General features: G+C 31.7%; 1 protein-coding gene across 1 annotated transcript in view; it reads left to right on the forward strand.

The window, feature by feature from the left end:
• The first annotated feature begins 2341 nt into the window (after positions 1-2341).
• LOC139502133 (uncharacterized) overlaps positions 2342-22373 on the forward strand; it is a 42848-nt gene continuing 22816 nt past the window's right edge. Inside the window, exons 1-8 of the mRNA XM_071291506.1 lie at positions 2342-2412; positions 3196-3367; positions 5191-5496; positions 5901-5955; positions 8255-8328; positions 13703-13756; positions 18973-19029; positions 22004-22225. Of these exons, the coding sequence (XP_071147607.1) occupies positions 2380-2412; positions 3196-3367; positions 5191-5496; positions 5901-5955; positions 8255-8328; positions 13703-13756; positions 18973-19029; positions 22004-22225 (973 nt within the window). The 5' untranslated portion in view covers positions 2342-2379. The remainder of the gene's footprint in view (positions 2413-3195; positions 3368-5190; positions 5497-5900; positions 5956-8254; positions 8329-13702; positions 13757-18972; positions 19030-22003; positions 22226-22373) is intronic.

Raw genomic sequence — 22373 nt, forward strand, 5'->3', positions numbered from 1 at the left:
TTTTATACAAAATCAAAAAAAAAAAAGAAGAGGAAAATAACATTTGTAGTGATGATTATTACATCATTTAGTAAATTTCAGGAACATATGTTTATTTTATTAATATATACGAATAGTGAGTAATAGAAGCGTTATATTTCAAGTGTTGTACATCAAATCGTTATAAAATGTTATTTGATGTTCCTGGCCTTAATCTACAAGTTATCATCCCAATTTAATCCGGTGAATGCATGCACTCCCTTAGTCAACTTGTCAATATTGAAATTTCAAACTTAAGTTAAAAGCTTTATATATAGTGTGTATGTAATGCCGAATCAAATTGAAACTATTTTACAGAATATTATTATCGATGTCTTCCTATTTACCTATGATTGTTCAATTTTTATCACTTGGTAGTTCTACAAATTACTGTTTAATCTTCCTATTCACTATGTAGCATATGATTGCATCTCCATCGTAACAAAAACATATATCTATAAAATTCTTTTTCTAAATTGTTGTTACATCTTTGAATGGAAGTGATTCGATGCAATTTTATAGGAGTTATCTACCTTTACCAAATAAATTTGTCGGTATGATTTTTTTAAACTTATTAACTGTTAAACGCATAACCCGGGAATCTTTTTAACTGAGGTCCCCAGGTCCTAACTTAGAGAATGAGATCAAGGTCAAAGGTCAAGGTCAAATCCTCAGTTTTGACTTTTTCCTGTCCCTGTATTTTCTCAAACACTTTTAAAGATATATATTTAAAAAAACACCTCGCCAAAAGTTAAGCAACACCTGATAATTTTCCAGAATCGATTTTTTCATCAATTCGTAACTTATCGAAATATCGATACAATGAACTAAATTTATTTATAAGATGACATATATAATATTAATGGAAAAGTGAAAGTTTGGACTGTCTTCATGATGGAATTGTTTAGTATTTCATTTTGGGCAAATGGTTGTAAAATGGCAAAATAAAATACATTAAAAGATAAAGTCCAACTTATACTTACGTTTTTTTAAAACTTCATGTGCACTATACACAAAATTCTTTTTAAAACCTGACAGTGACAATTTGTGAATACATTAAAGTAATATAGTATCCTTCCGGAAAAGTTCATTTACACGTCGTCTCATGCTTTGAACTAAGGGTCGTAATGTTCTGACAAGAATTCTTTGCCATTTCTCAATTACGGCTGCTCGTAATTCCTATTAACTCTTACTAGCAGGAATTTTTTTGTTAATTTTTCGACCAATATCATCCCAGACATGCTAAATGGAATTCATATCCAGTGACATAGGTGGCCAAGGAATAGTGTCAGTAGCCTCCTAGTGTAAATAATCTAAAACAATGCGTGCTCTGTGTGGCTAAGCATTATCGTCAATGAACATTGATCTAGTTGCAAAATTGTCATAGTCAAAATGTGGCACATCAATATCCCGGGTATGTTATTGAGATATTTTTGACACGTCATAGTGCCAGAACATAAAGGTCCGTTTTGCAGTGAAATGAAAATCATCTCAAATATGTCAAACCCTAACTACCAAACGCTGCAGTTCCAAAAATGTACTGCTTCTTGTATGCTGTATTCCGAGGACGCCATACGCGCATGCGCTCATCAATATGATGTTGGAGGAATCTTATCTCGTTAGACCAATGGACGTAACGCCCCTGTCTCAGAGCCCTATTGTGGTGACATAGTGGCCACTGATGTTGAGCTCCACGATGCCTATGCGTCAGCAATGGTCTTTGGCTGATATATGGGCACTTAAACTGACAAAATTTAATCTGCGATTAGCAGTTACATTTCATTGCACGAACCGTGCAAGGATAAACTTTTTTGGTTTCTATGAATATAATCTGTACCTGAATTTTTACCTGCCGATTAACAATAGATAAACGAAATATTTGGAATCAAATCAGTATCAAATTTAATTTTAAAACAAACAATAGAAGGAAAAACATTTAGGTGTTGTTTAACTTTTGGCGAGGTGTATATAAGAACAAGTGCACACTGTTTGGTTTATTCATGTTATTGTAACGAAGATATTTAAGGGTAAAAGTTACTTTCGATAAACCGGAAGTGGGCAATTATTTCCTGGTTTACAGGCAAAAGTATATAGAAACTACATATTTTTGGAATCAGTGTGAAAGAAGCTATCATTTTAGACCGGTAGTAACATTGACGTCACCGGAAGAAGCACATTATCTTCATCATTTCAAAAGTATCTCGAAACCATTAATGTATCGCATCAGTATGAAAACACTAGCTTCTTTTCAATATTTCCTCGATGTCGAAAGCCCTTGAAGTGTTCTCTGGATTATTAAATTTGTTTAATGTTTTTTTTTTCATTTTAGATGGCATATATTATAAATGAAAAACTAACATCATGAATATGTTGATCCTACTGACTCTCCTTCAGGTATGTATCATTTATATCTGTCACATATGTTTAATTCTCTGTATATCCGTCTTGTTTCGGGTTAATGAGTATGAAATTATTCGTTACACAAACAATCTGCGTACCCGTCTGGAGCACATGCGATCATCTCAATATTTTGTTTGGTTCGTGTTGCTCAGTGTTTTTGTATTTAATATTGTGTTTTGTGTTCTATTGTTTAGCCGTTGGAGTTTGGAGTTTGAATATCCCTCTGATATCCGTTCACCTCTCTTCAAATGTATAACCGAAAGCCAAGCCAGTAATCATATATTGCATGGTAGAGATATGTATCTGAATGTAAAATACTTTTCACAATGTTGTAACAGAAAAATTTTATAACACACTATACACACAATATTTCTGTCTTAATAAATATTTTGATTTGCCTACCAACATTATTTTCGAGTGTTATCTAGACTCACCATGTGTCTTAATAAACTGTTTGATATGGCCAACCAACATTATTTTCGACTTTTATCAGACTCAGCATGCGTCTTACTATACAGTTTGATTTGGCCTATCAACATTATCTCCGAGTGTTATCTAGACTCAGCATGTGTCTTAATATACAGTTTGATTTGGCCATCCAACATTATGTTCGAGTGCTATCTAGACGAATCATGCGTCTTTATATTCAATTTTGATTTTATTGACTGGTTAACGTCCTCACACTCTATAGCCAATGTGGTTTTATATCGACAAAATACAATGTCAATAGAATATATGCTTGAATTATTGATGGATATGTATTTATTTATTTTGTAGATGATATCCTTAAATGGAGCATACGACTTCACATGTCCATCTCATGCCCACTTGAATCTTCGGGCAAAATCCATGTGTAAGCCTCAAAGAAATTACACTTGCTTATTTAACGTAACGTTTAGAGTAAATGTATACAGAGAAAGATGTAACAGACCTAGAATTTTAGGTCCTGGTAAGTCTTTTTAAATATCGAATAGTTGTTCTGTTAAAAATAGCATGGTATTGAGCAAAACATATAACCAATATTTTATTATGTGTAGGACATTAATAAAATTGTGAAAGGAAATGGTGAATGTGTCAAAGCGACAACCACCCGAACATAGAGCAGACAACAGCCGAAGGCCACAATGGGTCTTCAATGTAGCGAAAAATCTCGCACCCGTAGTTGTCCTACAGCTGGCCCCTAAAAAATGTGCATACTAGTACAGTGAAAATGGACGTCATACTAAACTCCGAATTATACACAAGAAACTAAAATTAAAAATCATACAAGACTACCAAAAGGCCATAGGCTCCTGGTTTGGGACAGGCGCAAAATTGCGGCGGGGTTAAACATATTTATGAGATCTCAACTCTCCCCCTATACATCTCGCCAAAGAAGAAAAGTAAACGCATAACAATACACAAATTAAAATTCAGTACAAGAGAAGTCCGAATCCGATGTCAAAAGGTGTAACAAAGGAAAATAAATAAAATGACAATAATACATAAATAACAACAGACTACCAGCAGTTAACTGACATGCCAGCTCCAGACCTCAATTAAACTGATTGAAAGGTTATGTCTTCATCATATGAATATCAGGCACAATCCCTCCCGTTAGGGGTTTGGTATCATACTTTCATCAAATATATGAGAAGAACATAACCCGTGGCATGCAAACAACTGTTTTTTAGAAATAAATATGTTTAGTTCCGATGCAAAGACCCTATAAGTGAATCAATACTAAAGCCAAAATATGCAATCTTTAATGACCAGACAACAGTATCGTAACTATATCTCTTTTTAATAAGGCTATTTAAAGGTTTTGTTAGTTTCTGAGGAGAATACTGACATTTTTTTGTTTTATAAAGAATATTTCCATACAAAATAGGATGTGAAAAACTTGAACATACAAGATGTCTGCATGTTGAGTTATGTTTACGAATTATTTCCTTATACCGGTGATAAAATTTAGTAAATGTGTTGACCAGTTTGTGATATCGAAAACCTTGCTGTAATAATTTTTCAGTAATACATAAATTTCTATCGCTAAAATCTAATACGTTGTTACATATACGAGCGAATCGTTGAGATATATAAACACCATAAGATGGTGACAAGAGAACGTCACCATCTAAAAATGGATATTTAACAATAGGAAAATCATCTCTTTTATCATAAATGTTTGTATTAAGCTTTCCATTAATGATATTGATATCAGGATCGAGGAAAGGGCAGTGGTCATTGTTAGTATTAGCTTTATTTAAAGTAAGTTCAACAGGATAAATTTCTATAGTATACATACTGGAGTCAATATATCATCCAAATATCTAAAAGTATTGTTACATTTTTGTATCAAATGTTGTTTTGATGGGTCTTTGTTAATTATAGACATGAATTCATAACAATACAAAAATAGATCCGCAGTAAGTGGTGCACAGTTAGTACGCATTGGAATTCCAATAACTTGACGATATACGGAATCTCCAAAGCGAACAAAAGTGTTATCAAGTAATAACTGTCTTATCATAAAATAATACTGCTTGATATTCAATTAAATAAAGGCAACAGTAGTATACCACTGGTCATAACTCACAAAAGACAAGTTTCCTCAATAATTGAGCATTTATCATTAATTGTATTGCAGTGTACATGTTAGAATTACTTTGTTGTGAACTTAATTGATAACATGTACCTGAATTTAAAAATGACAAACGTAGCGAAATATAACTTCTACTTTGACATGTTGAACCAAGTAATAAGATATTAGCACCTTTTACTTAATATTTACAGGTTATAAATACGTCTTTCAGCCGAACTTAAACAGAGCAACATGCAATGTAACTAGATATCAGCCTTTCATTTTTGACACAATTGGACAAAGTCACTGCGCCTTTCAAAAAACTCTTTGTAACAGCTTAGGTCAGGAGACTTATGAAGAAGGCAACACTACGGTCAATAGAAAATGTATTTGCAATACCGATAGAGGATATACTTTTGTCATGAACTCGACAAACCAATGTTACTGTGATCCTACAACTGAAGATTGTTCCTGTTATCTCGGAATAAATCAATACAATAAAACGGTTGGAATAAAAGGTAAATTACTAGTTTCTTTTTATCAGGTTTGAATAATATCAAATGGAGCTGTCTCTCTAGTTATGATGCCAACAATATTGTATTGGATTTATATTTAAGGTAATGTTTGGCATTTCATTGACCAATAATCTAACATCGCAATTTTCTATCAACAACAGACAATAACTTTTTCATCTTTACATTGTTAATTAATTGATATCGTAAAAAAATGCCTCGTGTATGTTTATGACCAACACACTTTACAATAGAAAATAATTGAATGAAATTGCATACATGATGGTTATAGAGACTGTGTAAGCTAATTTGTTACCGATCATTAACGAACATTACTACTGACGGGAAAAGTTTCGGATATTCATGTATATACCACTTACAAAAACAAAATTCTCAATTCTATTTTTCAGATATCAAATGTCACGTTGGCATGCAAATGACAAGAAGCCGTTACTTAGGAGATAGGCAAGTTTTGTGTGTCTCTAAAGTATTTCTTTGTTATGTTCATTTATTACTAGACATGAATCTAGATATAGCTAGTCTCACTGAAAAATCAAAACAGTCTAGCTCTGTACCATGTAAGTGGGACTCAAAAATATGAAAACTGAAATTGCTTGACCACTTATCAGAAGAAACTGTTTTAAACTATATTTAGGACTTTGTAATGCAAAACTTAAGTATTGATCAAAGAGGTGTTGATGATGAAACTAATAAACTAAAAACTGCTTATTTAATGTATCTGAAAATTCACGTGTAACTAAAAAAACAAAACAACGAAAAAAAAACAAAAAAAAAACAATCATGCTCCACTAATACAATAACAGATTTTAAACCTCAAATAAATGACATCGGTAGAAAAATTAAACAAATCACATCGAACTAGATAATGTAATCTTCTAAAAACTTTTAAAGGGATCGTTAAAAAAAAACAAAATATAAAACCTCATTACTTCAATAAAAATAATTCAGAAGAATATTGAAAAAATATTTAGGAAGTGAAAAGACCCAAAAAATAAAGATAACTCGTAAAATACTTTAAAAAAATATAAAGAGCTAGAACAATGTCATAGGTTAAAATGTTTAAAATGTTTAAATGAAATAAAAACAGGTAAATCTTCATGACCAGACCTGACCAAATTTTATAAGAAATTATTTGATTCAGTAGCAAAAAAAAATAAACCTTTTTATTAAATTGAAATGAAAATACCTCGAAAAGTTTGACTACAAAAACATTTAATTTTTTCAAACATACAATTGCAGTTAAACTATGTGTAGTTCATAGCATGCAAAAAGCAAGGAAAGTTTTATTTGCTATCAAGTCTTACTCATCAGGTTTTGGAAAACTTCCTGTGAGATTGTCCTGCAATCTTCTAAAAACATTGACTTAATTGGTTATAAATGGTACCAGGCTTATAATTTGAAACGCCAGACGCGCGTTTTGTCTACATAAGACTTGTCAGTGACGCTCAAATCAAAATCGTAATACAGCCAAACAACTAAAAAGTTGAAGAGCATTGATGACCTCAAATTTCAAAATGTTGTGCCAAATACGGCTCAGGTAATATATGCCTGGGATAAGAGAATCCTAAGTATTTCGAATAATTCATACTTTTGCAAACAGTTTATTTATAAAAATTACCATTTGTCGTTTGTTTATGTAATTTATACGTGTTTCTCGTTTCTCGTTTTTGTATATAAATTAGACCGTTGGTTTTCCCGTTTGGATGGTTTTACACTAGTAGCTGTGGGGCCCTGTATAGCTTGTTGTTTGGTGTGAGCCTAGGCTCCGTGTTGAATGCCGTACATTGACCTATAATGGTTTACTTTTTTTAATTGTCATTTGGATGGAGAGTTGTCTTTTTGGCACTCACACCACATCTTTCTATGTCTATATAATTGATATTCATGTCAACACCGACGTGCTACATATACTAACATATAAAAGTTAAATATTTTATATGGACACTTATACTCAATTTTATGGAGTTAAAACTAACAAAAATAACTTAAAACCAGACGTCATTCATTATATTGATAAAACCTTTTTTAGAAAAAAAATCAAATGCATTGTGTTACACAAGCACTGGGAACAAAAAAAAAGCACAACAGAATATGGCTGTTATAAATGAAATAGAACTTCTGCCTTTTATAAAACCACAAAAACCATAATGTACCTATCTTGATTAAATAATAAATATTGACACCAAATTTATTGAAGAGAATACAGCTTTAAAACAGACTAAAAAGTAAAACCCCAAATAAATAAATAAAACCTGCTCTATTAACTATCATCAAACTATTATTAATGATAAAATAAACAACCTTACTGAAAAAAAATAAAATATATCTATACAAACTTCTTAAATCTAATATCAATAATCAATGCTGAGTTTTTGTTATGTTTGTTTTGTGTCTGTATTGCTGTTTTGCAATAAGAATAATATATATATAAGTATTATATTTCTTTAGATTCATTAAGAAAAACATACATATGAGTTGTAGTGTTGTGAAAATGACTTTTGATTCCGAAATGTATATCAATACCAAACGGATGAGGTGTATTAGTGTATCACAACTAAAACTGCCTGAAATTTCAAAAGCTACATACGTTTAACTTGTGTAATTGATAAAAGAAACGTTCACAAAAAAATGAAGAGATGCACATTTCATTACAATTGAAATTATTAAATGTTTATATGAATATTTTTATAATTTGATCTGTACAGAACTCTGTAACAGCCATGTGTATGTGTTCTCTTTACAGGTTTAACATATCACGGACAATACCGATCTTTGAGTTTGACAACTACAAATACAACATTAACTATGCTCCTACAAGTAAGTTGAAACCTGGTACAGAAAAATCGAATAAATATAACAAAGTAACTCATATAAATAGTATAATTGGGTACTTGTTGATTTGCATTGTGATAGTTATGCAAGTCTTCATTGTTACTCAATGAAAAAAAAAAGATACAAGAAAAGCCTTGTTGATGGAATTTTAAAATTAATAATTATTATCCCGCTAACATGTTTAACCTCGCCACATTATTTATGTATTTTGTCTATCCCGAGTCAGAAGCCTGTAATTCAGTGGTTGTCGTTTGTTTTTGTGTTACATATTTATTTTTCGTTATTTTTTTTACATAAATAAGTCCGTTAGTTTTCTCGTTTGAATTGTCTTACATTGTCTTATCGTGGCCTTTCTTAGCTGACTATGCGGTATGGCCTTTGTTCATTGTTGAAGGCCGTACGGTTACCTATAGTTGTTAATGTCTGTGTCATTTTGGTGTGTTGTGGATAGTTGTATCATTGGCAATCATACCACATGTTCTTTTTTATAAATTATAAACTTGTCTTGTCCTTACAGAATTATGTAATTTGTTTCCAATAGTCATAACACATCCTAGCTATTGTCTTGGAACATATAAACAGTATGAATAAGTCGGTGTGTATTTTATACATTTTCATTATATGAACATATTTTAGATGTGTAATACGAAATGTTAGACGTCAATCACGGTTGACATCCTCAAATTCTAAGATTATATTTAAGTTTAGGGATATTATTATCCATGTTCATTTTTTAACATGGTTAATAAACCATAATATGGACAATGTAGATGTGCATATCGACCAGAAATTATGATTCATCTTTTTTTTTATAAAGAGTTATTTTATTTGTTCAATGACAATGTGGGGACGTTGAGTATGTGAACGCGCTCACTAAGGTTCTTTATTTCCAAATATTCAAAGTCATAAATTCCGAAAATCAAAGACTGCCACATTATTCTATTCCAGATCAGTTGTAAAATGGTAATGAGCAGACCACATAATTTTGTTATTTATTCTTACCACTTCAAAGCCTTGAGTAATATATCATTAATGGAATTGTTCAATATATAAAGGGTGACTGGGGCATAGAGCAATGATCGCTTCTGGTATTCTTCTGACTAGCAATAAAACCATTGCCGAAAAGGGGCGTCTACACGCCTGTGTGAGATATACAATTATCCAGTCATGTTAGCAACCCTTGATACAACTCTTTGAAGTGTATGTAGGTGGCCTGATACAAGGCAAGACATTATACACCTATACACAAAACCAGATTGTTTTAAAAGTGGCACTTCAAATTTACCTGACCTTTATCCGGGCGGCCTCTATTACAGGAACAACTATTCATTCAAATAACGTTTGTTTGCTTTATAATTACTGGCAAATATTATATTCATGTTCAGGACGAGAACACATTTCCATTAATTACAATATGTAGTTCTTTTTTAGTAAGAGGCCGTCCGCGATGAAGGGTGAGGACATTTGGATTAGTTCCGTAAATTAAGCAGATGCACAGATGACCCAAACTTCAGACAAATTGAAAAAAATATCAGGATAATATATATTAAAAATTTTTAATTAATAGAAGGAACGAAATGATGAAAAATATGGTTAGCATTGTATCAAATAATGATTCTTCCCTTTAAATCTTGTTAATGTCAAATTGCTTACGCGCATTTGGTGTGTGTGTTTTTTTTTATAAATATCATCATCATAACTTTTGCAACATTCTTCCTTGTTGATATCTGTTCATATTTAACAACAATTCGAAATGGCTGTCACTGCTCTTAATGTTATGTTTTTCTGTCAGACATTTAGCATCACCTAGTTTTATTTTCTTTATTTTATTTTCTAACTATATTTAAATTCAAATTCATATGTTCAAAATGTATTGTCATCTTATGTTTGTGACAAACACAAAATGAGTAGATAATATAGCTAAATATTCCAGTGTCCCCATGTCCTACCGTCTAATGACGTGTAAGTGTAGGACACAACTTTATTAATTTGTGATGGTGTTGATCATGTTGATAGATTGAGTATAAACATCATCTATTTTTCATCAGACAAATTTAAAAGTGTAATTCCCAATTGTCATAAAAGTTATTTCGTAGTTCCCTTTTTAATTAACAATCTGATAAAAATGTTCATCGTCTTCTTATGTGTAACAATTAAGGCATAATTTCTGCTCTCTAGAAATATTGTTATGTTTTCTTTTTTCTATATTTCAAATATGGTCAGTAATTCTTAGTTTCGTTATTGATTTTCTTTGAGTAAAGTTTGATGTTCTTAAATAGTCTTCAAGCATATATTGTGCTTAAAGTCATATGAAACGAGTGACTGGCGAAAAATTATGTTTACCCAATTCTTGAACCAATGCATGTATATATCATAAACTTAGTCTTCTGTACACGATTTTATCATTTTTTATACAAATGTATCGTATAATCGTCATTTTTTTCTCTCTGTCTGTTGCTGTGTGAAACAATGGCCGCTACTTAACTGTCGTGTTTTGAAGCCGTAGTTTACCAACTGTCACCTTATAGTAAACAATTAACAAAAAAGCATGGATATTGAGAACGTGTTGAACATGCACAATCAGATAAGTTCAGTTTTATCAAAACTTTTAGAAAAGCATGTTTCAAAACATTTGTTTGACTATCTAAAAAGATTAGATCTTTTACACCCAGCACAGTCTGGCTTTCGACAAGAACACTCTTGCCAAACTGCCCTTATCAATATCATAGATAAATGGATACAGGATATGAATGATGGTAATATCAACTTAGCAGTCTTGTTGGATTTTAAGAAAGCTTTTGATGTAGTAGATCATGATATCCTCTGTTAAAAACTTGAAATTTATGGATTTGATAATACTGCAGTTTCTTTTTTTCAATCATATTCATAATGAAAGAACTCAACAAGTACAAATAGGAAATGCTCATTCTGAAAAACTTCATATCAAGTATGGTGTCCCCCAAGGCTCCAAATTAGGCCCCCTTCTGTTTATATTATACATACACGACCTTCTTATTTATATGAAAAAATGATGCACTGGTTTATATGACGATGATTCAACTTTACATCTTTCTGGTAATTGTTATCAAACTCTACAGTCAAAGGTACAAGAAGAGTTACATGGTGTAGAGGAATGGTGCAATGATAACAATATGTTCATTAATAAAAATAAAACAAAGTATATGATTATTGGAACGAAGCAAAGAGCAATGCCACATAACAATGAGAGTTGTTTAACGATTAACAATCAAGTGATACAATCTTCCACATGCGAAAGTCTTTTAGGCATTAAAATTGACCCTTCCCGCACATGGACAACCCAAATTGACTTGATCTGCTCAAAAATATCATTTAGACTATATCTACTATTAAAGATTAAAAAAATTCTAAATCTAGACTGCAGAAAATTATCCTATAATCAGGATAATGGTTATATCTTGCCACTTATTGGTTATTGTTGTATAGTGTGGAGTAGTTGTAGCAGTGATAGTTTTAAAAGGATATTAAAATTACAAAAGAGGGCTGCTAGATTAATACTAGAAACAGACCCATTCGCTCCTTCTGCACCCTTATTGAAACACTTAAACTGGATGACAGTTGAACAGAGAATAAAATATCATAAGTTAGTGATGACATTTAAGAGCATTACAAATGATGCCCCATCATATCTTACTAACAAGTTGCGTTATGTTTCAGACAGAAATTCATACCCCTTGAGAAATGCTGTTCAAGGAAACCTCATATTCCCTTAACCAAAAACAGAATTTTATGTATTCTGGACCAATCTTGTGGAATGATTTGCCAATACCATTAAGTAATATTACAAATATTAATTCTTTCAAATACAAAATAACAGATCATTTATTGAAATCAAACTAGCTGTATAAATAATATTAAAAACTGATTATGTCATCATGTTCATTTTTTAATCACATTTTATCAAGTTATATTTAACATTATTATCATACTTGACTTTTTATACTTATGTATGCAATGCATATGTTTGCATTCTGTTTGATTTCTCATTATGAGGGTCTCAGGGAAGATTAGTTATATAGCTAATTGTGTAACCCTCTTAAAAAAAGTATTGTTGTTGTTGTTGTTGATATTTCTTTATTTTAAGGACAGATCGATGCGTATTACGATCACTGGATTTTAACGATAAGGGTCATGCTAAGGTAACTTTGCATACGGAAAATATATCGGCGAATTGCTTCCTAAAAGCAAGCAATTAAAACAAAGTTAACTTCTTTTAAATGTGGACAAATTCAAGAATTTTCTTCAGAAAAAAGTATATGCACAAAACTTTTATAATGAAAACTATCCATTTAGTTGTAAAAAACATAAGCATAATTTTTTTTTAATTTAAGGTTTCATATGACTTTAAGGTTTTTATAGAAATATAAAAAACAAGGTTTTTTTTATCAATGTTTAGCATCTTTGTATTAATAAAATTTTCAAAGTAGCGTTTAGAGCTTTTTTTGTAAAACGTTTAAATGAATTATTTATTTTATATCTAAATTTAATTCACTTAAAATATTTTTTACATAGGTAAACCAGGAGTATTCTCCTTATGTACAGTTTGCTATGTGAGATTTTTTTAATAGAGGATTTAACTTACATCATTCAAATCTCTTTCAATATAATTAAGTTTCTGTTTGAATAATAATTCATATTTGGAGTCTCCCCAATTCAGCCCTAGTTGCAAAATTAAACACATATTTTCTAGTTCCCAATAAAAGTCAGTTGGACTTTGTGCTGTAAAACTAAAAAATGTCTTCTTCTTTTCAAAAATTAGGATGCCACTTTGACTGGTAAATTATTCAAAACTTTGTATAAGCTTTTAATCAAAATAAATCTGTTTTGTTTGCTTTTTCCTTTAGTACTAAACAAGTTTAAAATGCTATTTTTTTTTTTATTTTATAATTTTTTTATTTTATAAAATTCTTGTTAATTTGATAGTTGTATAGAAAAAAACGTGTCAATGTTAACTGTAACAAAATTCTAGAAAGAATATTTACCAACCTATTTTTCAAATGATCATATATTGGACTTGTCATATGTTCATCTTTTTAAGGTCCATTATTTATGTGTTATCAATATAACAGTCTTTTGGAAAAAAAATGCAAGTGTTAAACAGAGGAGCATAACAGATCAAAGAACAAATTTCAATAAATATATTTTAAAAAAAATGCATAACAAATGCATGCAACAAATTGTTGAATAAATGTGATAATAATAATAATGTTGATGTTGCTCGTCAGAATTATTTTGAAAGACTAAATTAATTAACAATCGAAGATGGAAATGCCGTGCAATACAAAATACTCGATTAACAAAAACTTAATTTTAATTGTAGATGAATATCGCACCAAAACAGCTACATGGGTTATGATATTGTTATTCGTATATTGTAAGTACATATAAACATATGATCAATTTAATTTAAGTGATTTTTGTTTTCTTTCTATTTCTGCAATCCTTTTTAAAACGAGTTTGAGATGAGTCTGTACTCAAAATTTTACACAAAGAACAATACTCTGTCAACTCTTCTTCTAACATGGGTCATTTTCATAAAATGTCGAATTGGAAATTGCAAAATTGATTTATAGTTCCCAATTCAAACAAAACTCTTCATAAGCAAATCGAAACAAACAGTATTCATAGAACAACATATCAAAAATGCAATATTGACAATGTCAAACAAGAATATATTAAAACATTAATTGATAAGTGGTGCAATATTTTGTTTCTCCTGCAACCATGTTTAAAAGAAATTTCAGGTTATTTAGAAAGTTAAGCTTGTGTTTCAAAACCAATACTATAGTTTTCATGTGAAATGGTAGATTATTTGTCAATTGTTCATGTTGTTCTGTAAAATGCGTCTGAAAACAGGTTTTCAAAGGTTATAAAAATAAGATATCGATTCATAATAAAATTGAGAATGGAAATGGGGAATGAGCCAAAGAGACAACAACCCGACCATTGAAAAAAACAACAGCAGAAGGTCACCAACAGGTCTTCAATGTAGCGAGAAATTCCCGCACCCGGAGGCGTCCTTCAGCTGGCCCCTAAACAAATATATACTAGTTCAGTGATAATGAACGCCATACTTATTTCCAAATTGTACACAAGAAACTAAAATAAAAATAATACAAGACTAACAAAGGCCAGAGGCTCCTGACTTGGGACAGGCGCAAAAAATGCGGCGGGGTTAAACATGTTTGTGAGATCTCAACCATCCCCCTATACCTCTAGCCAATGTAGAAAAGTAAACGCATAACAATACGCACATTAAAATTCAGTCCAAGAGAAGTCCGAGTCTGATGTCAGAAGATGCAACCAAAGAAAATAAACAAAATGACAATAATACATAAATAACAACAGACTACTAGCAGTTAACTGACAATGCCAGCTCCAGACTTCAATTAAACTGACTGAAAGATTATGATTTCATCATATGAACATCAGGCACAATTCTTCCCGTTAGGGGTTTAGTATCATACCATCATAACATATATGAGAAGAACATAACCCGTGTCATGCCAACAACTGGTTTTGGAATAAATGTGTTTAGTTCCGATGCAAAGACCCTATAAGTGAATCAATATTAACGCCAAAATATGCAATCTTTAATGACCTGACAACAGTATCGTAACTATATCCCTTCTTAATAAGTTTATTCAAAGGTTTTGTTAGTTTTTGAGGTGAATACTGACACCTTTGTGCTTTATAAAGAATATTTCTATAAAAAATTGGATGTGAAATACCTGAACGTATAAGAAGTCTGTATGTTGAGCTATATTTACGAATGATGTCCTTATACCGATGATAAAATTTAGTAAATGTTTTATATAGTTTGTGATATCGAAAACCCTGGTGAAATAATTGTTCAGTAATACATAAATTTCTCTCGTTAAAATCTAAAACATTGTTACATACACGAGCGAATCGTACAAGTTGAGATATATAAACACCGTAAGATTGTGACAAGGGAACGTCACCATCTAAAAATGGATAATTAACGATAGGAAATGAAAAATCATCTCTTTTATCATAAATTTTAGTATTCACCTTTCCGTTAGTGATATAGATATCAAGATCGAGGAAAGGACAGTGGTCATTGTTAGTATTAGCTTTATTAGTATTAGTATACATACTGAAGTCGTCATTATTGAGAGCCAAAATATCATCCAAATATCTAAAAGTATATTATCAGATGTTGTTTCGATTCAGCATGGTTTTTTTTTTCTTATAAACCCAACATTAAAATGATTAAGTGGTACCACTTTATTTTATTGGTAAAAGGAAAGTACGTTAATGATATATCAAGCTCCATCCTGTTACCATTTTCGTCTGTCCTGTTTCAGATAGCAGTATTGCACCTAAAAATGCTAAATAACGAAGATTAAGACATCACAACATCAAGATGACTTCAGACATCAAAACATGTCATTACGTGTAATACATGTATATATATATCTGTTTATGTAATTATAAACTTTTTAAAGACGTTCCTGTCAAACATTGTCCTTCCTGTTATTGTTACTGTAGTAACAAGATAGACATATGAGAATAGACACATCTCTTTTTTTCAAATTTAGTCATTTATGAATGCTTTTGTGAAACAACTACTCCCTTTGATGAAGTGACATTGCTTTATTCTTCATTATTCTGCTGTGATTTTGGTTTCTAATAGTTATCAAATGTACCAGACTCATAATTTAATACGCCAGACGCGCTTTTCGTCTACATAAGATCTAGACTGACCAGTGACACTCAGATAAAAACAGAAGGCCAAACAAGCTTTAAGAGCACTGATGACCCTAAATTCCAAAAAGTTGTGTCAAAAAAAAAGGTTATATAATGCCTGGGATAAGACCATCCTTAGTATTGCAACAGCAAAACGTCCACAAGCAGTAGCTTCGACCCAGTGGCATCCACCCAGTGACATAAATAGTTATCAAAGGTACCAGGGTTATGATCAAACACTTTATTGCACTTTTTACGTATAATATTTTTTTAATATGTTTTCTCTAATTGTCTCGAAATTTCTTTTCTTCGCACTGTTATGCGTGAAACATGCTATGTTTGGTTGCTTTCTGTAACACGAACTAGTTCAATATCCATAAGGAGACCAATTTAACAGATGATTTAAGTAGCGGTCACATGATGGACATGAACTTTATGTACGCTGATTGAACTTAGTTGGTAAAAATGTTTTGTACATAGAATAAAAAAGAAGCTGCGTATGCGAAATTTAAAAAAAAAGTCCCTATTGCAGACATCAAGGCATTAAGGAAATAAGAAAAGCATCATTTCAAATATATTACCCTGACACTTTATGCACATACATTTAGCCAAAACTGGACTTAAATACATTTTAATCTCATCAAAAAAAATCTAAATCGTTGTAATTATTACTAGTCCGACTCAAAAATACTGCAAACCTCTATTTAAACACTATCGATAACTCGATTTAAAGAAATACAAATTTTAGCACGAGTGTACTGAAAAATCGACATTTTTTTAACTGACCTCTATACTGAAATTACGGGTTCGATGTTAATTGTCGTTGTATCCAACTGAGCTTGACTGGAGTCCTTTTGAGTCGTGGTTATGCTTGATTATTATATACCATAAAGAGTGTTACACAACCTGAAACATATATCTTAAGGGTACATGCTTTACCTAGATATTTACTATATTAAGCACATATTACTAATTTTATATGGTCAATGGAATTATAACAATTACAACTAGGGTGAAACCCCGCCAGTTTCTACTACACAACAATTTTGAAAACTCCTATGTCAGATACTACATCTACACTTAAAGTTAACATCTACAGAATGTAAAGTTTCTTTTTTTAGCCATTTCATAGACAACGACATCAATTTTGTAGATTCCAAAGGTCATATGCCACAATTATATAATTGCAAATGAGACCCCTATTCACCAAAGTTAAAATGAAATGAATATTCAATTATAGGCAACCGTACGGCCTTCAACAATAAGACAAGTCAATACCTTACGGTCGGCTAAAAATGCCCCATGAAAATATGAAACATTCAATTGAGAAAACTCTTGGCCTAATTTACAAAAAAAAATAATTTACGAAATACAAATATGACAGACATGAACCAACGGCAACCAATTGTAAAGGCTCCAGACTTAGGACATGTACATACAAAGTGTAGCGGGGTTAAAGTATTTCGTGAGCACTTAAAGGGACACTAGCTACGAAGTACCTCTAACATTTAAATTATGATTTGTTTTGTGTTCAATCATTAATAAAAGTTAAATAGTGAAATGATAATTCGTTATTAGCAGCCAATATTGTTCAATTTTGTCAAAATATTACAGATACAGTTAAGTCGGCTTCATATCTTGACTTAAATCTAGAAATTGACAATGAGGGTCGGTTGAAAACAAAACTTTACGACAAAAGAGATGATTTCAGCTTTCCAATTGTGAACTTTCCATTTCTAAGTAGCAACATTCCAGCAGCACCTGCATACGGGGTATATATCTCCCAATTGATACGATATTCCCGTGCTTGCATTTCCTATCATGATTTTCTTGATAGAGGGTTACTGCTCACAAGGAAGCTATTAAACCAAGAGTTTCAAATGGTGAGGCTGAAATCATCCCTTCGTAAATTTTACGGACGCCATCACGAGTTGGTTGACCGTTATGGAATAACCGTTTCACAAATGATATCGGATATGTTCCTTACGTCGTAACTACAATCCCCTTCCCTTTCATGAATGTGACCTACCGAATTAGACTATTTACCGGATTTGTAATCACATAAGCAACACGACGGGTGCCACATGTGGAGCAGGATCTGCTTACCCTTCCGGAGCACCTGAGATCACCCCTAGTTTTTGGTGGGGTTCGTGTTGTTTATTCTTTAGTTTTCTATGTTGTGTCATGTGTACTATTGTTTTTCTGTTTGTCTTTTTCATTTTTAGCCATGGCGTTGTCAGTTTGTTTTAGATTTATGAGTTTGACTGTCCCTTTGGTATCTTTCGTCCCTCTTTTAAGCTCAGAAACATCATTGATGAATTCTTCACTTGCAAGTGAATAATTCGACCTCATTGAATCCGTATGCATGTGAACTTCAATTTAACACTTAGCTAGAGATGGATTATGCATGATTGGTGCTAGTTAGGCTATAAAAAGAAAAGAAGGTCAACATTGAAAGTGAAACAAATGCAAATCATAAGATGGACAAAAAATCACAAGGAATGTAAGGTTGATACTGTAAGTTATAGTTACTATATTAGGCATTGCAGCAGCGTCACACAACTCCTCTAATAAGCAAGTTACTAACTAGTTGCAGATGTCTGCAACTTTTTCTTTAAAAACCTTACCAGAAGCGCTCCAACCTCATATAAGAGCTACATATGTTTAACTATTTGAATACGTGAAGAACTTCAAAGTCCTTATATTAAGTGCAATTTTACCAGTTGTACGTGATCTTAAAGCTTCCATTGTGTACAAAATTTGTATGTACAATTGTATTTTATCTTTCTTGCATACATATACAGAAAGATGTATCTGAAATACAATTACATTGAAATACTTCTATTCTTATTATGGAATTGTATTATTTTTTTTCAGTCGTTCTTTTGGTTGTAATATTAGGAATTGAGCGACGATGGATAAAAATACGTAGCAGTAAGTTATTATAATATGTAGGCAACACGGGTGACTCAGAAATATGAATGTTGTAGTTTTTGGTCTTCTTCCTATCAGCAGTGAAATCCTTTGCCAAATTATAGCGTACGTGGGGTTGTACGCAGCCACGTTTTGATACAGTTAACTCTCGTTGTCTCAAACTCGGTTGACTCGAAATTCCGGATGAGTCGAAGTTTTCACGTGGTCCCGAAATTTGTTCCATATAAATGTATGTAATTCGACTCATCAGTCGACTCCTGATGAGTCGAAATTGGATGAGTCGAAATTTCGGTTGAGTCGAAAAGTATTTAAAATGTTTACAAAACAATTAATTGTGATTTACACTAATGAGCTTGGGTGTGTATAAAGTAAGGATTATGACTTCCGTTGATGATCACCTAAAAACTACTCAATCGGCGTCTTTAATCTTGTTGTATTTTCTTTTGAAAAGAAAGAGTGAGATAAAACAAAATGAAGAGGAATCTAAATTTTCTAAAGTCCTTGTATCCAAGAATAAACAATTTAATCAACTATAAACGACCTGAATAACGGAACTATTGATTGAAAATAACTCTCTCGGATAAGAGCCATAGAAAAAGGTTGTAAACGGAAACAATTGAAAAAGTAAAAATAATGTTATTATAATAATGAAAGACCTTGACATACAAGTACATCGATTTGATACCAGAATATCGATCTCCTTCCAATATTCACCCGGATTTATTTTAGCTTTACCAAGCTAAACAAGAGTTGTGTCCCTTGTTCTGTCAAACTTCCGGTTTTTGTTTGAGTCGAACTATGTGTATCTCGAAATTTTTCTCTGGTCCGGCTGACTTCGAGATAACGAGAGTCGACTGTATAATGAGACGTTCAATTTATACATTGTGTACAAAAAAAGCAACGCTGTTTGCACGTTTACAACCATTTAAGGTGCCTGTAAGGCTAAATGTGTTGCTTAAAAAACCCAATATGAACGTTGCCCCAGGGTACAATTCATTCAATTAAAATAATAAAAAAAAAAACAAACAAAAAAACAATACCACTAACAATATGTCATTCATACCTTAACTAAAATACTGACAACTGGGCTGAGATTAACATTAAACTGTCTTCCTTAAGAACAGATAAACAACAAATTTCAATTAACCAAGACAAGGAAATAATTATGTCTTACATCTGACTTTTCTTGTGTTTAATACCAATTATATCCTTTGTAATGAAATACGCCTACTTTGACCTACCGAATTATACTATTTACCGGATTTGTTATAACATAAGCAACACGACGGGTGCCACGTATGGAGCAGGATCTGCTTACTCTTCTGGAGCACCTGAGATCACCCCCAGTTTTTGGTGAGGTTCGTGTTGTTTATTCTTTAGTTTTCTATGTGGTGTCATGTGTGCTATTGTTTGTCTGGTCGTCTTTTTCATTTTTAGCAATGACGTTGTCAGTTTATTTTCGATTGATGAGTTTGACTCTCCCTGTGGTACATTTCGTCCCTCTTTTGTCAAATGAGCAGGTTTATTACTGTAAACCAACCAATCTTCGCGAGCTATCTATTTTCGCAACTTTTGCGAGTAAAAAAATAACGCAAATAAAAATCGTCGTGAATATGTAAAACGTGGATATTTCCTTATTCAACTACAGGAAACAAATTTGAAAATCGCGAAATGAAATCGCCGTGAAAAGGGCTAGTAAAGGCTAAACGCGAAATAATGTAATCGCGAAAATAAGTTGGTTAAAAGTACATTAGGTTTATTCGGTGTTGCGCCACGCAAATTGCTCATGATTGTCTGTAGTGTTCGAAAACAAACACAAATCTCCAATAAATATTGCGTGATACAAGTGAGTGTTGATGAACTTTTAAAAACAAGATCATTTTACATGTATAATTTTACATTCATTTATATCGATGATGCCTTTTTTAATAAACAATTCCAAATTCTCTGATTTGATTCCATTAGTATCCTCTTAAACTATTTCTTTAAACAAAAACACAGACGGATACTGCTTCCACCACGAAATAATTGATGCAAGCTATACTTAATTGTAATTTTAAAATGGTTAGGCATTATATGCGTGATTGTTTTTCTCCGAGCGATAGTAAGGGCTTAAATAACACGAATAAAATGCATACCCATGTTAAAACTGGCAATGTGGTTTTTTAAGAGGGAGGAGTTTTGAATAGCCAGCATAACGGTTGTCGTATCTAGGTCAAATATGTCAATTTCGAATTGCAACACATAACAGTCATGATAAATGAATTAATAACAACATGTACATCATTTGGAGTTGAGAAGTGTTTTAAGTTAATGAAATATATTAAATGCATGCCAATTTGATAAATTGAATCAGCCTTTTTTCGGAAAGTACAATAGATACTTCTTAAGTGTCTACGTCGCACAAAAAACAAGATTGTCCGGTGTAGATTCTTTGTACTGAAAGTATGTATGAGAAGGTCTGCGGAAAGTCATTTAAACTCTATTATTATTCTTTTTTTGCAACTTTCGTTTTTTGCGAGGGGGTATTGTTTTGCATGAAGTCACTCAGATATTTAGAAATACTTATCTATCCCAAATTCATTTTTTTTGGTTTTGATGTTATATTTGTTTTTATCATAGGATTTTGTCTAATGCTTAGTCCGTTTCTGTTTGTGTTACATTTTAATGTTGTGTCGTTGTTCTCCTCTTATATTTAATGTGTTTCCCTTAGTTTTAGTTTGTTACCCCAATTTTGTTTTTTGTCCATGGATTTATGAGTTTTGAACAGCGGTATAATACTGTTGCCTTTAGTATATGATGTAAACATTTTATGCGCTTTGACCAAAAACGTTTTCCTGAAAGAGTTATTTTTCAATGAAAGCACTGTTTTTGTGATTATCTCTTTACAATTCACAACCGTAAAAGAATCCGAAAAATACAAAGAAAATCCTATTTTTGATATGTTTTATATAGAAATTTATTTATTTTGCAGAAAATATACTCACATTCAAAAAACTTGTGGAGGAGTCAAAATCTGAAAAAAGGTATTTTGTAAGAATTATGATAGTTGGAAAGGAATCAGCTGGAAAAACGTGCCTCTTGAGAAGATTGTTGAATGAAAGCATATCCGATGTTCCTAGTACAGATGGTGTTGATATTGTTGTTCGTAGATGCAAAATTAACATAGAAGATGGAAAATGGACAATCGGCCAAGGTATATAAATACTCAGATGTGATAAATAATGATCATGCATTTAACACTGAGTCCAGAAATATATTATTCTAGGTACTTTGAATATTATAAATGCAGGATATTGAATTTTTCGATTTTTTTAATATTACTTTAAATTGAACCTGTCAAT

The sequence above is a fragment of the Mytilus edulis genome, chromosome 13 (assembly GCF_963676685.1).
Source record: "Mytilus edulis chromosome 13, xbMytEdul2.2, whole genome shotgun sequence".
Classification (NCBI taxonomy): domain Eukaryota; kingdom Metazoa; phylum Mollusca; class Bivalvia; order Mytilida; family Mytilidae; genus Mytilus; species Mytilus edulis.